A 20,530-nucleotide genomic window follows, 5' to 3' on the forward strand; every position below is an offset into this window, starting at 1 on the left:
TGCTGCTGCGACAGCGCAACACAGCCATTCGACCCTGAGGCTGTGCCCGGCTCTTCGGGAACCCAGTCACAAGGGAGCAGCCACCCGGCAACCCAAAAATAATAAGCCCTCCCCTTTAATAAGCCCAAGGCCATATTTCGTGGGTCAAAAAAATATAAGACCCTGGTGTATTTTCGGGGAAACACGGTACTACATGTAAAATTCTTGAGTTCCTTAACTATATACCACAAGAAGAATCTAGTTCATGTTTCTCAAGAAAGATTCCCTCTAAATGTGGTTGTCTTGTCATTCTGGCTATATTTTTGTATCTTTTCAAGTGTTTTTTCACTTGAAGTAGGTTGTTCAGCTTTGTACACTCACTGTAATTAAATTGTTTCTTTTAGGAGAAAAACAACTGAAAGAAAAAAAAAGTCCGACTAAAGTTAAGATTAATCACTTCTGCAGAAAGCGGCAAACCACACAGAACTGGACCAGTGAAAATTCATATTAGACTTGGTGCAGAGTTGAAAAAGTCATTTGGCTTCATTATGATGGCATTTGAATGTTCTGATCATCCTACAATTTTTATTTTATTGTTAAAGGCTCTTTCATACATGGGGTTATATTGCTTTAAATTCACTTCAAATGTAATTTTAGAATTTATACACTGTTAAACGTACCTATTCAAGTTATTTTCAAAATTCTGTCCAGAAATAAAAGCAATGACAACAATAGAGGCTATGCATGTTTTTAGGGCAAATAAGAAAATGCCTTCCAGGCTTCAGGAAATGCTTTAAAGCAAACAGCAGTTTAATTCCTCTCTTGTAAGTTTCCCTGTTTGGAACAAGTAATGAATTTAGAACAAGCCATTCCATTTAAGCAAGCCTACGAAATCAAAGCCAAGACTTCACAATAAGCGGCTTTTAACGAAGGCTGTAAAACTGTGCAGTAACTGAACCATCAAACATGACAGAATTTTGGTTCAGAGTCCCTTTTTTCCCTTCTTGTAAAGATGGAGAAATGGAAGAATCATTGATTTGAGCTTTCTGAAACCTTTTACAAAACATCAAGTTCTTTGCTGTAAATGAGAAGTTGCTTTCATTTTCCCTATTTGTTCCTTTTTCTTTTCGATGTTTTTTTCCCCCAGTGAAAACCTTGAGGCTGAACTTTTTCTTACTGTTAAGAGAAATGGATAATTTTCCATTTTTTCTACCCAAACTGTGGGATCTCTAAGTACTTTTATTGAATCTTGAGAGCCAGTAGGGAGAGAAGGAACAAAATTACAACCCAAAGTATTTTTACATCTTACTAAGCTATACTGTTGCCTTTGTGTTTCGTCCCAATTCAAGAACTAGGCTCCTGATTGATCTCAGTGTCGCAACGTACTTGTTGATCAATTTGCATTCCTTTTGATTGCAAATATTAAATTTGTGCCGGCGGACGTGCTTAGATGGCTTGGGAGCGTAGTGTGTCCTCAGCGTCTGTTGGAGCACTGACTAAGTGACTGATTGGAGTGGCTTTGGCTCAGATAGGTCTTTGGCTGTTTCGAACACCTCCCGTCCACAGTAACCCAGGAACATGTTCTTCTTGCCATCCACTGCTCGTCTCTCCGGTGCGCTCCTTTTAGGAGCACAGGGGGTCTTGGAGGGACCACCTGTCGTAGGGCAGCTTGCTGGAGCCCCTGGAAGCGGCGGCAGCTGTCAGGGGGTCCCCAGTCTTGCCCCAGGAGCTGGGGAGCGAAGGGGGGCGCATAGCGCAGCTGTCGGCTGCCTGCGCCTTCGCTGAATGGATTCCGGAAGGAAATAATCAATCAGAAGTTGCAATAGAAGTGCTGGAGGTGAGAAGTTTGCTCTAATCTCTTTTAACACCATCTAATTGATGAGCAACAGCTTTTTGCAAGTTGTGGATTCAATCTATTTGAAGTTGCAAGATTGGAGGGTTTTTTTTTTTACCCCCCTCGGCTAAAGCGGCATTTGGACTATCTCTTGATCTCAGAAGGGAGTGAGAGAGTAAAACGTTGAATTACTAACGATGAGAAAGATTTACATCACAATTGCAAGAAGTGATTCCTGAGCTGTTTTAAAAGTCTTATGGAAACTTTGGATGCTTTGCTCCCTGGTTCCCTGTGAAAGGGGGAGCCAAGATGGCCCACCTCCATCTTCTTCTTCGCTCTTATAAATGAAACTAGCCTTTTGAAACTACCTTTGAAGGAATTTCTGGCTTTATATTACTATTACCTCCCAAAGGTCTCCTGGAGCCCCCTGTTTTGTGGTCTTTCTGGATTTGGATTATTTGATTTTTTTCTTCTGGCTTGGAACTGTGACTAAGGATTAACATTCACTTCTGGGCTTGTCTGCCTCCTCGGCATCACCCAGCTGTGCATTCCACAGATGCCATTTCTTTTGTATAAGACTTACATTTATCTCTGAACTTAACAAATGGGGCCTAGAAAACCACTGCCGGGTAAGGCAGCTTCGGCACACACCTCCTCTACATCCAGCCCAACGACCCAACAGACAAAAATTTCATCATTCTTACAACAAGAAGGGGCTGGAGAGAGTTCAAAGGACTTATCAGTTACCCAAATGTTCCAGGCTATTATGAAGGGACAAGAAGAACTGAAAAAAGAGCTGACAGATTTTAAAGAACAACTCAGAGACGTACAGCAGCAAACAACAGAAAATAAACAGAGGGTTGGTATACTGGAGGTGGGCGTGGGTGGGTTGAGGGAGGAGGTGAAGGCAACTCAAAAGGGGAATAGAGAATTGGAAAACTTCATGGTAAAGATGGAACTTGAAAGAATGTCCCTTTTTCTCAGATTCCAGAACCTACCCGAGACAGAAGATGAAGATCTTAAGGATACTATGTGTACAATCTTAGCAGAATACATTAAAAGAGATAAAGAACAGTTGTGGTGGGATATGGACCTGGTTTATAGGATTAATTGAGCATATGCCAGAACACATAATGTTCCAAGGGAAGTCCACGTTAAATTTCTTAGGAAGACCATGAGGCATGAGGTTTTGGGAGCCCGAAGAGGGGGACCACTAAAATATAAATATAAAGAAATTGCTATTCTTAAACAAATTCCGAAAAAAATAAGAGATAAGAGGAGGAAGTATTCCTCCTTATCAAATAAATTATATAATAAAGGAGTTTAGTTTAGATGGTTATTGCCAGAAGGAATGTTGATCTTCTGGGAGGGAAACAGAATTAGAATCAATTAAGTTGTGGAGGCAGGGCCTTCATGAAAAAACACAGTCCCCTCCTAGAGGACGAAACCATAAGAGGTAGTGAAAAAGGTCATAATACACAAATATGAGGGAGGGAGGGGCTGTGGCTCCGCCAGTGGACAGGGGGGAGGGAGCAATATTGAAAAGACTCAGGTCACAAAAACAAATGTATTTGAAATATTATTGTAATTGTTGATATATTAGAAAGTGGTAAAAGAAATGATTGAACATATGGTTGATACAATGTATAACAAGATGCTGTTTCTGCTTATCTTTTATTTTTTGTTTTTCCTTTCTGTAAAAGTTGTGAGATTTGGAGAGATTTCTACTTTCAGCACAATGTAGCTGCCAAAAAATTTTGTATATCCACCTACCCTTCCCTATAAATGTTTAAAAACCAATAAAATTCTTTAAAAATAAAAAAAGAAAGGCCCATGAGGTCATTGGCTTCGACGAAGCAGTTGGACCTCAGCATATACGATTCCCAGTGCTCTGTGACTGGGTCATAAGGAGTCGGCGGGGCGTGCATGGCCATTTTGTGTTCTGAGGATGTTTTGAGTTTGCCACTCAAAAATGGCTGCTCGAAGCCACACTGAGCTCCGGGCTGGATTTACTTGCTGGATTGCTACACTCTTTTTGGTTAGCCTAGTTGCTTTCCAATCCCACCTTCGTCGCCAGTGTTAGATCGGGTAATGGAAAGGCACACTCAAGCTTAGGCAACAACAGCTCTTTATTGTAACAGAACAAGTATGTACAATCCAGAGAAGGTTCAGTCTGATAGCAACCCTTTTATAGGGAGCTGTCAGACCCTTCGACCAATGAGATTAAACCTCTTTTCCCGCCGGAACAGAGGACCTTGGTGGAAATGATTATGACAGTTGCTAGTATCTAACAGAAATGCTAGATGTTGTAGTCAGTGGTGGGTTGCCAATTTTTTTACTACCAGTTCGGCCGAGCTCCCACGTGCAACACTTCTGTGAATGCGCAGAAGTGTCCGGGCAGATGGGCGGAGCCCCCTACCGCCACTACTACCGGTTTGCCCCATGCGGGCCAAACCAGGAGCAACCCACCTCTGGTTGTAGTCCAAATGCAACTGGAAGACCGTAGCCAACCTACCTCTTTTACATTATAGTCCAGTCTCCTTAAGAACCATACAATTGTAATATAAGAGCAAATGTTTCAGTGCCAGTTAAGATCAGGGAGAGTCAGGTTCAAATTCTTGTTAAATCAATCGTAGCTAGTCTTCCAATTTAATAGCAGAGCCACTAGCTTTCGGGGGGGGGGCTTTGGAGAAGATTTTAGGGCCTTCCTGAGTGATTTGTGTCAGTTTCTCAACCTAACCCACACCACAGAATGGTTGCAAAGATGAAAAGAGGGAACCCATTTCTCTTACCATTCCTGAGTGACCAAAATGAGAGCAAGACCTTTTCCCCCCCTCTTTTTTCTGGATTGTTTGGGCCCAAGAGAGAAGCATGGGAAGCAGCAGCAGAGAATAAGTGGGTCATTTACAGAGGCCCTGAAATCTTGTCCAAGCTACTGGGTCTGCTTTTAAATTGGAAGACTAGCAATGGTTGAGACAATGGCACAAAGCAAGATGCTTCCTCTTTAAAAAATTATATCATTTCTTGTCTTGCCGCAACTCTAGCGAAAGTAATCTCCCCTGAAACTGTCATTGCCCCAGGGAAGAAAGCTCTCTGGCATTTTGGTATCTGGCCTTGCTGTAAGCTTTTCCATTTGTGCAGCCTATTCTATCCAGCACTACTAATGAGATCTCCATAAGACCCACATTTAAATATCGCAAGATGTTCATAAGCCTCCATCTATTTTGCCATTCAGACATAAACAGGCTGGGGTTTGCTGTTAATGTTGTGTGACTTCTGTAGTTTGCCTGACACCATATTGCCCTTTGCATGCAGAGGCTGACAGATTGCTTTAGGGTATAGAATAAATATTTAATCTGTTTTTCTATTTGTTTTAAAATTGCATTTTATATATGGTAGAGTTAACAATTGTCCCTGTGGTTCTATATACGGATTGCTTCTTCTTACTCCATGTTTTTTTCCAATGGCAAGAGGCAATTTTCCATAAAGATAATTTTGATTTAAAAAAAAAACCTTAAAGGTTTCCTTATAATTCTACTCAAAATGTCTGCAAGTTATGTTTACAGTTTATATAAATACTTATATATTTATATACTGTTTTCATTTAAAATGAATAGGAAACAATGGGGATTAAAATACCCAAATTCTTTTTTTAAAAGAAGTTTTATATCTGAGTTGTATTTCATATGCTCCGTGGCTACTTTCAGATTCCTATCTTGTGAAAAGAAACCAAATTAAAAAGAAAAAGAAAAAAAAAAGCTCAGGTTGTCAAAAACACTTGGATATAGTGATGTTTAAATATGCCATGGAAAGAATTGTGCCATTAACATTGTCTGTGAGAAGGGAATGGGAAATTATATGGGAAATTACAACTGAAAATGATTAGCTCTAGTTCTTAAACCGCTGAAAGATTGTTTTTACATGACCAGTCAAATAACCCCCTTCCCCTTCGAGGTTTATTCTCTGGTGGGATTCAATTTTTTTTTACTACTGGTTCTGTGGGCGTGGCATGGCTTGGTGGGTGTGGCTTGGTGGGCATGGCATGGGAAGGTTACTGAAAAATCTCCATTCCCTCCGATCAGCTGGGACTCAGGAGGGAGAGAATAGATGGGGGCGCGGCCAGTCAGTGGTGGTACTTGCTGGTTCTTTGAACTACTTAAAATTTCCACTACCGGTTCTCCAGAACTAGTCAGAACCTGCTGAATACCACCTCTGGGTTTATTATTTTGTCTTATCTCCCCATCCCATTGACCCAGTTTTTCCTTGCCATAGGGATGGTAATGAAGGCAGCCATGGAGTCTCACTGCTAACAAAACTCTATTAGTGAAGGCTGAGAAGAAACCTATAATTTGGCCCAGGCATATGTAACTGTGTGTTCTTCTTGTATACTGCTCAGGAAGAGTGATTGCTATGCTTTACCCTCTGGCTGCTGCTTATACCCGGATGCACAGGCTACCAGAACAAAGAGCATTTGAACTCCTAACATAGGAGGTTAGCTGAAACTTGGTGGGATGATAGTTTTGGAAACTTTTAATGAAATGATTAATGTAATGCTTAATGAAATAATTAATTTTTAAGAAAGCACACTTAAGAGAAAGGTTGTTAATAGCAATAGCACTTAGACTTTATTTAAAGTTTATTATGGACTGTCTGAAGAAGCATAAGATATGGATGAGGACTTCTTATGTCAAATGAACTTATTTCCATTTCCACACTATAATAACACTAGGAGATGTCAGTCATGCCAACTTCTGCTAAAATTTTAACTCTTCTAAGAATTAGAAGCCCAATTAATTCATTTCTTCCCCAGCTGATAGTTTCATTTTACAAAAAGTAGAAGAAAAAGGAACTTTGATCTAGAAATGTGACCTTTGCCACAGTTATTTTGCCATTTGGATCACATGGGGCTCACTAATTGCACAACAGTGATTTGTAGATGAGCTGCAGAAATCATCTGCCATCCTCAGGCCTCCCAAGAGGCACACTTAAGGTGGATGCTATTGAATTTGAGAACCATCTGCTGATACTTTTTCCCTTCCTCCTTCCTTTTCATCTCATAGATACTTTTATTAATCCTCCACAATACATTCCTGAGAGCTGTAAGAATTTTAAATGACTATCCTTTCTTGATAGCCTGAAAAGCTAAATCGTTCAGCAGTCATAGTAACAAGGGAAATTGACAAAGATAAGGACACTGATTGAGTTTGCAGTGATCAAAAAACTATCTAGAATGGTGTCTAAATCTCAAGAAAGAAACATCTGGATTTTACATGCACACAGAATGCAGTGTACATGTGATGTGATTCAGGATCTAGAATCTAACAGCACATCTTTTGTGTGGGGTTTACCATGGCGATTATATTCAACTAATGCTGTGAAAATAGTATTGGGGTTTTTTTCCCTCTGATTTTGTCTTAGGTTTGCCAAATTCAAGGTGTCAACTTTGACTCTGAAATTCAGTGAATTTGGTCCTAGGAAATCTTGGGCAGCATTTCCTTTTTGCCTTCTTTCTCAATGAGTAACAGTTGCCCGGGGAAAGTTTCACTTAAAGTGTTAATGCTCTCAGTGAGATAAAATGCAGTGTTTTCAGAGATACAGTATATTACTAGACTCCTATTTGATTCTATCAGGCGTACTCCATCGAAGCCCAGTATTATTTAATCAAAATACATTTTCTGGCACATTTCATCTTTGTGAGAATTGATATTTCTTGATGCTTTCTGTCCTTCCTGAATTGCTAATGCTTTTGGCTATTTTCAGATAATTTTGCTGTATGTATTTCTGTTTCTATTAGGTTGACTCACTCTTTCTCCAGCTGTGCAATGCAGGGCACAGCTGGAGGAAGATCCTAGAGGAATCTGCATGGTATGATCAATGAAGTCAAGATGGCAGCCACAATGACTTTTTGAATGAATGAACAGCATAGAGCTGGAAGGGACCTTGGAAGTCTTCTAGTCCAGCCCTCTGCTCAAGCAGGAGAACCTATACTATTTCAGATAAGTGGCCGTCTAGTTTCTTCTTAAAAACCTCCAATGATGGAGCACTCACGATTTCTGAAGGCAAGCTATTCCTCTGGTTAATTGTCCTCACTGTTAGAAAGTTTCCCCTTAATTCCAGGTTGCTTCTCTCTTTGGTTAGCTTCCAACTATTGTTTTATACAGTATATGTTGCTTAGTGGCTTTACTCACACTATTGGGTATGCTTCTTGATTTTGCCCCATAGATACATTTGGCCATGCCAATTCTCCAAAAGAGATGCATCATCATAACCCATGAGAGCATGTATGAAGCATCTCTCTTCAAACCCAATGTGGCCTTATTTTCTTGCTTACGAACTGACCGAGCTTCTTCTCCAATTTCTCTCTCATGATAGTAATCCTGAATCAAGTTAGACTAATAAATAAAGACCCAGGCTGAGGATGGACTTGAGCCTCCATGGTCTTAGTCCATCAATTTGCCCTGCTAGTCTATCTCCTTTTCATAATGAGTGTGATTTGGTGTATAGTTTCTGATTATTTATATACAGTATATTTACAGTTGAACAATTAAGATTCAACAAATTAGTTTTAGTCTCTCAGTTATAAGAGTTATTAACAATTTTAAATCCCCAGCTGGGCATTATTGTTATTTATATACAAATATATGAGCATGTGAATATGAGCAGTGGCCTCCTGGATTGGACCCCTGCTGTTAGATACTTCCCCCCTCTAGTGCTGCTAGACAATAGAAGTCTCCATACAGGAGTGGGTAGCCACATGCACACTCTGTCAGGAATCCAGGCCAGCTCCCCCAGAGGCTACCGCGAAGAAATGGGAGAGGCCCCAACTACCGTGGTCCAGGATACATATAGACTTTGCCGGGCCAGTCCACGGGCAAACCTTCTTTATAGTTGTGGATGCATTCTCAAAGTGGCTAGAGGTAGTCCTGATGACATCCACCACCACGGACTCGGTCATCAAAGCACTACGGAAGCTATTCGCGACTCACGGGTTTCCCGATGTGCTAGTGTCAGACAATGGCCCGCAGTTCATGGCCAGAGCATTCGAGGAGTTCCTAGCGGCACAGGGAATCAGACACGCCTTAGTTGCGCCATTCCACGCGGTTTCCAATGGCCAGGCGGAACGTATGGTAAGATCCACTAAGAAAGCCCTCAACAAGATGGGCCCGGGCGACTGGCAGACGCGAATAGACCACTACCTATTAATACAACACATCTCTCCCAGCGCCACCACTGGGAGAAGCCCAGCCAAACTCCTCATGGGGCACCATCTCAGGTCCCACCTGGACCGTCTACACCCCAACTATTCAACAGAAACACCCCCTGATTCTATGAGCAAGGTCAGATCCTTCAACATAGGCGACTTGATATATGCACACAATTTCACAAGGGGGGGCTGTGGGTACCTGCGACCATAGTCGGCATTACCAGCCCGCGATCCTACTCCTTGAGACTTGAGGACGGACGTCATTGGAGAAGGCACATTGACCAGCCACGCGGCCGAGTGACTAACTCCCCAGTCAGACAACCAACCATAACTCCCTTGCGACCCAAATATCAACATCCCCAGATAGTCCCGGAAACATCGGGTGGTTTATCTGGATTCGATGAGGGCCAGGGAAATCCACCACCAGAAATTCTAGCCGGGACCGGCGAAAGGTTCCAGGAGGTTCCACCGGGCGGGTCCAGAGAAAGAACAGGTCCATCCGACCTGCGCGAGGGCAACCAGCAGACTGAACTGCACAAGTCCAGCAGAACAACACAAAGGCCCGCCTACCTATGTGACTACGTCACCAGTTAGGATGTTCCATCCTAGAGGGGAGGAGTGTTAGATACTTCCCCCTCTAGCGCTGCTAGACAATAGAAGGCTCCACTCAGGTCCTCTGTTGCTGGTGGGAACAGAGGGGAACCTGATTGGCTGAAAGGCCGGACAGCTACCATTTAAAAAGGGGAGCTGTCCGGCCATCTCCCCAGTGGATGTCTGCAAGTATTTAAATAAAGAGCTGTTATCGCTAGCCTCTTGTGCCTTCCTTTACCCGATCTAACACCTGCCCTTCTAGGTTAGCAGTTTGTTCTCATGGTGGTCAGCCAACTGCACAAGGAAGCCCTCTAGACTCCCAGCAGATGGCCTTCAGAGGCAGTTACATTGCCATGACACTGATGCCTTTCATAAATTGGTCCAACCTTTTTGTTTTTAAGCGAATCAATCGGGCCTTTTCTCATGACAGTGAATTCCAAAGTTTGGTTATAGTTTTTTTTTGGGGGGGGGAATCATTTTTGTCTGTCCTGATTCTTCCAGGATTCCATTTCATTGGTGACCCCTAGTTCCAGTATTTTGGTAGGGGAATTTTTTCTTTAACTTTCTCTACATCATGGACAAAGTTGCAGAATTCAATCATATTCTTTCTCTACATGTTGCAACCTCTCCTCAGAGGGAAACTGTTCCATCTTAATCGGCCTCCACTAAACCTTCTCCTGCTCTACCATATTCCTTTTGTGGTGCAGTGACCAGAACTGCACACAATGTTCCAGATGCAGCCATGCCATTGAATTATATCAGATCATTCTAACATTGCCCTCTCTCTTTTCATTACAATTCCTTATTATTCCTAACAAGCTGTTGGCCTTTTTTTTTTTACAGATAGGTATGCTGTGTCAACAACTTCATTGAATCTATTTTCTCATCATTCAGTGCTATCCCTGATTCCATTAGTTTACATGAGTAATTACAAGCCTTGGCGCCAATATGCATCGCTTTACACTTGCTCATTTTGAATGATATTCATCATTTGATGGTCACTGTCCTAATGTGCAGTGGTCCCTCTGGAGATCTTCACAGTCCTTTTTTGTTTTATCACTCTGAAAAATTTAGTGTCATCAGTATTCCACTAGTTATGCTGATTCCACATCTAAAGCTAGTGCTTTTTATTTCCTAAAGAGATAAATGCTAAATGTTTAGCTTGAAGTAAGCCACCTTACTCAACAAGGTCTCTTTAGGGTTTAGTTTGATAGGAAAAGGCATTTATAATACCTGTATACTGCCAATCAACAACAATTGCCTTGTCAGTAGATTCATGGCAAAGCTTAGAAATACAGCTTGTAGGAAAACTATAGGTGACACTTGCTTACTTATACATAGTTATGGAAGTTCATTTTAAGAAAACTGCACATACTGCACAGTGGATTGACGCAAAGATGCAAATGCAAAACAGGATTGCTGAAATTTTCATGGGTGAACAAGTTGACTATCAACTGGAATAGATCAGTACTTGTGATGCCAGGCTGTAATTGGGAAGTAAGATGAATAAGATGGGGAGACGCTCGTCTTGCATTAATGTTATCATTAGCCCAATATTAGAAGAATCAGCACACTTAAGAGGCAAATTGCAGTCTGACTGCTTTGATGGGGAAAGACTTGCCTTGGTATCAGCAGATTGGCAAAAGGAGGTTAGCTCTTTATAATGAGCTCTCTTGATGCTCATTATGATTAGCTTGAAGCAAGCAATATTAAGAAGTAAATTAAGGGCAAAACTTTATGATTACAGCCACTTGAGTTCCATGAACAGCTCCATGCTCAGTGTTGGGCTCTCAGATCTCAACTAACTATATTGCCCCAGTTTTGCCTTAGGGAGTTATTTAAGAAGTCATATCTTCCTTTCTGAAATTTACTTCAGAAGTAATTCTGACATGGGACCATCAGACAACATTTCTTACTAAAGAAGTTGTCATTCTACTTCAGGAATGAATAATAAAGGCCTTTCCTGACTTGTAGTATTGTAAAACATAATTTATGTTTTATTAGGATTAGATTGGAGAAAATGCATTTCAGAATTTGAAATGGGCAAAACTAGATTAAGACAGGTGGCAACAATATCATTTGCAACCAGTTCCTTTTGAAAATTTTCTTCAAAATATTGTGTGCAGTCTTAGCTGAGAAGCCAATGCCAGATTTTAATTTGGAGGGAAGGAAGAAAATGTGAAGTCTTTTTAGGTAAGTTCATCAGATCTTTCTCCAGAGACTTCAGACTTTGAGAGACCAATTCAAGTCTTAGCAAGCTGCCAAATAAATTCATAACTTTAGTATAAGCAGAAAAATTGTTCTCTATTTTAATGTGAAATTTATCTGAATATAACATTCTGTAGCTCCAGCCTGAGCTTAAGTATTCCAGCAAATTTGAAGATCTTCCACCTGCCGAGCTGTAGCAATTAAGGGTGGATGGAAGAAAAGGAGGAATCAAATTCAGGAAAAGAAGAGAGTCACCTCAAGTTATCCATCTCTCTTGCTTTCATTATTTATATATGCTTGATTTTCTTTCACCAGCAAAATGTTTGCTTTTTGCTAACCTTTTCACTTTAGAATTAGTCTTTATTTTAATTAAGTCTTTCATATTGTTTGTATGCATTTTCTCCACAGGGCCATCTTGTTTTCAAAGATTTTAAAAATGATCTTTGGGATTTTTGAACCAGTGTCCAATATTCCTTTGTAGTACTGTGAGTAGGTGGTGAATAGAAAATTAGGTCAAATATATAACAATAACTGGCACAGTTTAACTGCTATTGTCCACATTATTTTGCGCAGACAGGTTCAAAGAATAGCCAGCAAAAAACAACAACAACAACAGTTCCATTGTTCATTCTTTTAATGTGAGCTTGCAACTCTGAAACTGCCTAGAGAGAATCCTTGTAGTTATTGGCTGGCTAAAGGGAATAATAAAATTGATCTCAATTTAAATCTGGGCAATTCTTGATGTCAAGTTCATAGTTCTGGAAAATTCTGATAACAATTTCACACCATCCTTTCTCATGTCAAGTGGCACAAAACAAAAAACACCAAAACCTCCATTGGGCAAGTAGCAAAAAAGTGGAAAAAGCTGGTGTAAATTGAACAATGAAAAGAAAAATGCTTTGCTTCTTTAAGCTTCTAAGTGATTTTCATGCCAACTTCATTTCCCATGGGTTTAATTTGTTCATTAAAGAACTGTGAAAAAACCAATATGAAACATGGCCCTTTCCTTCATCTCTGGCAATTCAGTCCGGTGTTCCAAGTTAAATTCCAATGGGGATGATCTGGTAATCACCAGAGAATGCTTGCTGTCTGGCTTTCACTGTTCACTATGCCTCTGCAACAAAATTTAAAATGGCAATAATATGCTTCAAAACATCTTTCCAGTATTTGATTTCTGGCTCTCAGTACATTCATTTATTGTACATGCATCATTCTTCTGTAAAAGTCATGCTCCTTTGGTGTTGGATATTTTCTTTTTTCATGCTTCTTGACATTTTGTTCATATTTATTCCAGTTTGAAAAAGAGCACTTTGCATATCCATGGATAAATGAAAGCTTACAGGCAAAGCAGAAAATATTTCCTGCTAATACAGATTTTCAACTGTATATAGCTCCATTGGATAATATGTTGAAGCTTCCTAGTATTCATTAATGTTCTGAAAATATTCATTTCCTCTGCCTGGTGATATAGTTGAAGGATATTTTTCAGTAAATTCTGAGAGTCCTTCTGTCTATAAGGGATGGAGAAAAGGAGTTTGTTGGTGTATTAAATTCTTTGTTGGTCTTAGACTGAGAGCTGAGCTAGAAGCAAGTATCTGATTTTAAGAGGCTGATGACTCTGATGGAATCCTGATGGAAATTAGAGATTTAATCTGTAACTATTGTTAGTTTGTTTTTCTGAGTCTGGCAATGGAAACAATTGCATAAGTTTAGGTTGTGTTTTTATGGCTTCCTTTCCTTACCTTCTGTCTTTGAAGAGAGAGCTGCCTCTGGGGTATAATAACTACACTGTTTCTGCATTGCCCTTTATGGATCTAATGGCTACTAGAGTTGTATTGTTGTAATGCTAATGGGTAACATTATTCCTGCATGACATCTATGGAATAAATTGCCACCTATCACCACAGCAACAAGACAATTACAGAAGCCCAATAACTAGAAACAATACTGATATTGTTTGTTGTTATTTACAGGTTAGTATGTCTGTTCTTCTGTTGCCCGATTCAGTGCAGGCAGAAGGCAGTCAATCAGATGTCAACTAGGATTTGTAAGAAATGCTGCAAAGAACAGGTGGCCCAATAAGAATGAATAAATATACTTTATCCAGGAACTAAACCTGAACTAAAATCTACTTCATCTAAAGCAGGGATGTCAAACTTATGGCCTGTGGGCCAGGTGCATCATGCACTGGCCACGCCCATGGCCGGTTTAGCGAAGGGCAGAAAAGTCACGATACATGACATAACACCACCATGATGATGCGAGCTTGACACCCCTCATCTAAGGAGTGACTGAAAGAAGTAAAATCACAGAATCTATAATATCTATAACTGCCTAGTCTAGCTTTTTTTTTAAACCTCAGAGCAAAAAGATGGAGTAGTTTATGATAGAAGAACTAATTGCTATTTTTATTGCAAAGTTATTGGAGGATTTGATTTCATCTACAATCTTTCCTGATTTGCACCAAATCACAGCACAAATGTGCCCATATTTTTTTTTTTTAGCCATGTTTCCATGACGTTGGCTTATCTCACCTCCAGTCCATGAAAGATATTTAAGTAGTCCTTATTTTCCCCGGAGTTAAATGTAGTGCTTCTCCTCTTCAGCAAAAGCTTCAGCAATAGCTGAAAGAGGTATAAAATTGGTTATGCTTTTCTGTCATTTAAAGCAGAGATAGAAAGTCAGGTGACTAGGTTGGAAGAGAGACAAGGGGATGGGGAAGCATCACAGAAGCATGTCTTGTCCATTTCAGAGTGACTTTGGGCATGCCTGCCCCTTCTGGTGTGAGGTTTGTCTGTTGCCATTCTTCTAAAGAACATTTAAAGAATGCTAAAGATTTCAGACAAGTCTTTTAGAATTCCATCTTTTTCTGGCAACTCTGCTTTTGTTGCATGTAAAGAATTCAGTATCTTCAGTATCTACTAAGAAGATATGTGCCAAAGGCTGGAAAATCAATGATGCTCCAGAAGACAAAGAAGAGCAAATGTTCAAAAAGGGGAAGGAGGAAAACTGGGAAAACTTTAGGTCTGGCAGCTGGACATTTCGTACTGGGCAATGTCCTTGAACAGATTATCAAGCAACATGTTTCTGAGCACTTGGGTAGGCATGTCACGATTGACAGGATCCAGTGTGGATTTGTCACATACAAACCATGCCATACCAAGCTTATCTTCTTTTGTAATAGTATTTAGCTCAGCAGGTCAGGGGAATGCTGTAAAGATAGCATACTCAGACTTCAAAAAATTTTTGAGAGAGCTTTTCATGGTATTCTTCCTAATAAAATGGTAAAGTATGTCAGTTAGACTTACAGTGGGCTGAAAAAGTACGCATAAAGAGTGCTCATTAACGGCTCTACTTTAGCTTGGAGGCAAATATTGAGTAGAGTTACAGAAGGCTCTTTCCTTCTCCTTGAACTATTCAACATTTTTTTTTATCAATGATTGAAGGAGGGAGTTAAGGGAATATTTAGACAGTCTTCGGATAACATAAAGCTAGGAGGCTGGATAAAATGTTCAATAATAGAAGTTTCAAAAGGATATAGGAAAGCTTTAGCAGGAGACTGAAATGAATAAGATAGACTTTAATTGAGAGGAAAAAATATTCAGTATTGTATTTGGATGGGGAATATGTAAGGTATTTGTGTAGGATGGGGGAGATCTGGCTTGGCAATAGGGTTATGAATATATTTGTCAGCCACATGTCCTAATAGTGTGATGCGGCTGCTAAAAAGTCAAATGCTTTCTTGGGGCACATTAATAGATGCATTGAATCCAGATTATGGGACATAATTGTTTCACAATATTCTGTCCCAGGAAGACCCCATTTGGAGTACTGGGTCCAGATCTGAGTACCAGAGTTCTAGTACAACAGTAGCAAATTGGAACAAGTTCAGAGGAATGCTAACAAGATTGTAAGGAATCTGGAAACCAATCCCTGTGAAGGACAGTTAAAGGAGTAGGATATGTTTAGCCTACAGGAAAAAAAAACCCAGAGGGGAGATATAATAGCAGTCAACAAAAATCTGAAGGGTTGTCCCAGGAGAAGAAATGGAGTTATTCTGCATTGCCAGGGGACTGGACCAGAACCAATTGTTAAAATTACGAGGAAGCAACTTCAGATTAGAAATATGGAGGAATTTTCTGATTGTGCAAGCCACTCAAAATGGACTAGCATATGAAATAGTGAATTCTCTTTTCTAGACGTCTTTAATCACAGGCTGGATTGGCAGCTGTCAGAGATGTTAACTGGATCCTGTACTGCTCAGGAAGATTGGGCTAGATGCTATCCAAGATGTCTTCCAACTCCATGATTCTATCTCAAATAATGGATTATATTTTCATGCAGTTCTCCATGTGTGCAGCCCAAGACAATCCTCCTCTAAAACAGACACACAGGCAAAAAATAATGTATTTCTGAGTAGCCCAAAGGCAGAGTAGGAAATGAATTCAATCTGTGCTGAATGGGTTACATCATCTCTCAACTTGCCAGTTAGGGCTCAGGGAGAGGAATGTTTTTGCGTTGTTGGTACATTACATATGCCTTTTAATGGAAATAGCCATTTTGATCCTACTGACACGAGCTTGGAATGCTTTAACATGTTCTCAGTAAACTGATATTGGATTTAGATACTTCATCTGCCCCAGAATGTTGGTGGCCAAGTCAGTCTAGCAATCAGGAGTAATTATAGGAATCACATGATCTCTTTGTCCAAATCATTCCAGTGGCTACTGGCCTGTTAAAATACACGATTCAGAATCCTGGTTCTATAAAAAGGTAACGGTACTCTCGAATGACTCTAGGGAGCAGTGCTCATCTCCATTTCAAAGCTGAAGAGCCAGCGCTGTCCAAAGAAATCTCTGTGGTCATGTGGTCGGCATGACTAAACACCGAAGGCACACAGAATGCTGTTACCTTCCCACCAAAGAAGGTATTTTTCTGCTTGCATTTTTACATGCTTTTGAACTGCTAGGTTAGCAGAAGCTGGGACAAGCAACGGGAGCTCACGCCATTATGTGACACTAGGGATTCGAACCACTGAACTGTTGACCTTTCTGATTGACAAGCTCAGCATCTTAGCCACTGAGCCACCGTGTCCCCATGTCCTGGGTCTATATATATCCTCATACTATTTGGGATTCTTATTTGAGAAGCCAATTTTTCCAGGCTGCATAATTGTCTGGATAGGTCTTCCTCTTGATCTTAACAGCACTGAAGGAATATTTGAGGAAACAAGAGAAAAAAGGTCTGGTGACTTTTTAAAACATCCTTTCGCAGTTTGGAGCTAACAGCCAAGGGGATTCAAACTATTTCCTTCTCTGTTATCATTCCTGGCAGGCAAAATGTTTTTATTTAGTCCGCCCTGCAATAGTTGACTGTTGAGTCTAGTCTGCTCTATTAATATATGATGTTTATTAAGCTCTTTTCTGAATTTGATTTTAATCTCATCAGTTGTAAATTACTTTGAATTAATTATAGGTTGTTTTTTAAAACTCTAACTAAATAAACTGGGAAGCAACTGTCAAGGACTTTGGCCCTGTTTTGGTGACTCAGCAGTGCAAACACCTAATGAATCTTGTATGTTCATGCTAATATTGTGGTCCTCAGACGCATCCAGCACTAATTCAGATACTAGTCAATTTATTACTGCACTGCGTACATTAAGTAGCAACAGATTGCAATACTTTATGTTGGTGTCACAGATTTAAATAAAATCAAATGCTGATGGAGTCGCGCCCCCCTTTACGGAGCCTCGTGCCCCCCCGGGGGGGCGTGCCCCACTTTTTGAGAACCGCTGATCTAACCTAACCTGAAGCTTGTTGGTGCAAGATAATTTTCCTTCTAATTTACACTACCATTAAGGGTATGTCAAAAAATTGATATGGCAGCCATACGATCAAAGTCACTCTCCTTTTTCTCCATGGACTTCAGGTACTAAGATTTGATTAGCTGCCATATTGACTGTTTGAAACATCTTCTTGAATGCCTTTTTCTATATACCAATTGTCATGATAAATGAATATGTATCAATAACATGGTCCATACCTCAAACATCTGGAACTATAATGTTAACACTGAATACCTGAAACTGCTTGATTTTTTTTAAAAGTAAGCATAAAATACAAATATACTGCTGCTTTAGGAAATTAAGGACAATAATTGATTCTATTGTTGCTGTTGTGACTCTGAAAATGCAAAATGGTAGGCTGATTGCTCCACATTGTTCGTTGTTTGATGGGAAATGCTTTCCATGGGGGGACTACAGAAATAAGATTATATTGCCCTTAAGTGATTATTAATGTGTTAGCGTATTTAAGTTAATAGCTGGAAAAATAAAATGTATAATGGGTCAGAACACACAATTGTAGCTGATTGGTTGGAGAGTGTGGGATCCTGCATGAGGCAATCTACATTATAATTGGTTGCTGGGTGAGAAGGAGGAGTTTCCTTTCCCCCCACCTTTTTCTTCTGTGTGCTCTGATTTACTCAACAATTCACCTCATGATGGATGTAGTGATGTGCCTGACTATCTTGTTTGCTGTAAATATAAATGTAAAATATATTTATTTATATAAAACTACAAGTTTGTGTCAGTGTCTCTGACTTCATTTGGACACCGGCTGCGCAATTCCCTGATGTAATGTTGCCCTATTTCTGAAAACACGAATGCTGTCCTATTTCATGAGCAAATTTACATTCAATTCTGCAGTTATTTGTAGATTTATGGGGAAAAAAATGTTATTTGTAGTATAGTGATAAAGAAAATTGATGTTGGGAAATACCCAGCCAGGAAGGGAGGAGACCTCAAGCAAGGAATTAGCCTTGAATTGTGCAGCTGCAAGAGATTCAGAGTCCCCCTACCAAGCTTCACAGAGTATTATCTTTCTTTTTCCAAGAAAAAACAAGCAGTCTGGGAAGATTCCTGTATTATAGGAAGACTATAATAAAGTAGTTAGTTTCAATTCAACGCATGTGGATCTTATAGCTTGTGCCTGGCAATTGTTATACGGATTATAAGGTAGAACTGATATTGGTGATATACCCAACCCACACATAAAGCTTTTTAGTTAACTTTTCCCATAATTTTACTCTAACCTATGACATTGTTCTGATTATAAATGAAGGGGTGAGGGAGAGAGAGAATTGTAAATGTAGATAATAAATAAATAGGACTGCAGACAATACGTATGCATATGGAAGAATTTATATCATGGTCAAAGTTGTTTAATCATAACTGCTATACGATTATAGGATCTATTTGCAGAAATGTATGAGACTTTGACTTTTCAGTAAACTGATATAAATTTGAGATATTCCCAGTTACTATCACATAGAACCAGTAGAGATAGAGGTCCTATATAACTAGATTTTTTGTCAAAATGATGATTGATAAATAGATGGATGGATGGATGGATGGACGGACAGACAGACATAAAAATTGAAATATGGGTGGGATGCAATGTAAGTTAGGATAGTGATATTTAAGGTGATTTTAGAAGTACACTGCAAACATAACAACATTGTCTTTGGATTTCTCCAGACCTGTTCCACGAAATCCTCCACAGACATAGATTTTTCCTTCCACAGCACCAGCACAGGTAGAGTTGGTTCTTAGGGAAAGAAGAGGGTAAGGCATAGGTGGTCCTTCTCGCCAGTAGTTCCTATCAGGGTTATAGATTTCCACGACATCAAGACATTGCCGTGCTTGCCCTCTGTCACGATCAAGGCAGCCAATTCCACCTGCAGAGGGAGAAGGAAAGAGAGATTCCAAAGAGAATAAAAATAGCTCATCAGAATGAGTGTTCTCACATTCTGGGGGCTAAGTTATCCTTTTCTCCCCAACTTCAATGTTTTTTGCTCTTGCAAAAAGAAATAATCCAACATTCTATAAGGAAGGAATAATCGTGCATATGGGGAGAAAAATCTCCTTCCCCTTAGAAAAACATGCTAAATTTATACTCCAAAGCAGAAGACTCTCTAAAGTATTCAAGATGAATAAGTAAATGAACGAGAATCACAAAATGATGGAAAATAAAATGGGGAAAATGAGAATTTTCTTTGAATATTTAATTTTTGGGAAATGCAGTCTCTGAGGAATGCATTTATCAGCATCGCATTCCTCCTCATTGTCATATAAAAGTAATGAACGTGTTATCTCTCTCATTTTCACAGATACAGAATAATGTGGTTTTATCTTGTTAAATATGATATTTGCAGAACAGAAGTGAATTGGAAGATGTGACTCTCATGCCATGGGGAAAAAAATTAAATCACATTTGCTACACACACACACACAGAGAGAGAGAGAGAGAGAGAGAGAGAAAGAAAGAGAGAGGGAGGGAGGGAGAATTTGTTTTTCAAAATTGTTAATTAAGCATAAGAACAAAGGAACTAACTGTTTCCCTGTCAGAAACTTCCTACAATACTTTGTCAACTGCAGCTAAAGCAACAACTATCTTTAGAAAACAACAGAAATAAATATTTTTTTAAGGTGTACTTAAAACATTCATCCAAACTGTTCAAATGATAATTCAGAACTGCCTTCGAGGACAAAAAGGGGGAAAGAACCTTAATGGTTATACATTAGTAAACTCTCCTAGCATCAATAGAAGGATCTCGATGGCTTAGGCCCGTGATGGCGAACCTATGGCACGTGTGCCACAAGTGGCACGCGGAGCCATTTGTCAGGGCACACGAGGCACGGCCCTGTCAGCTGG

The 20,530-nt window shown here is 39.8% G+C and overlaps 1 protein-coding gene across 2 annotated transcripts in view; it reads right to left on the reverse strand.

Annotated features, from left to right (window-relative positions):
- The window catches only part of KBTBD12 (kelch repeat and BTB domain containing 12), a 93,145-nt gene that overhangs the window by 13,791 nt on the left and 58,824 nt on the right, over positions 1-20,530 (reverse strand). For both annotated transcript variants that reach the window (XM_081939504.1, XM_081939503.1), the window contains exon 5: positions 19,356-19,553. In XM_081939504.1, coding sequence (XP_081795630.1) covers positions 19,356-19,553 — 198 coding nt within the window. The remainder of the gene's footprint in view (positions 1-19,355; positions 19,554-20,530) is intronic.

This window comes from Natrix helvetica (assembly GCF_964273705.1).
Source record: "Natrix helvetica genome assembly, chromosome: 1".
NCBI classification, from domain to species: domain Eukaryota; kingdom Metazoa; phylum Chordata; class Lepidosauria; order Squamata; family Natricidae; genus Natrix; species Natrix helvetica.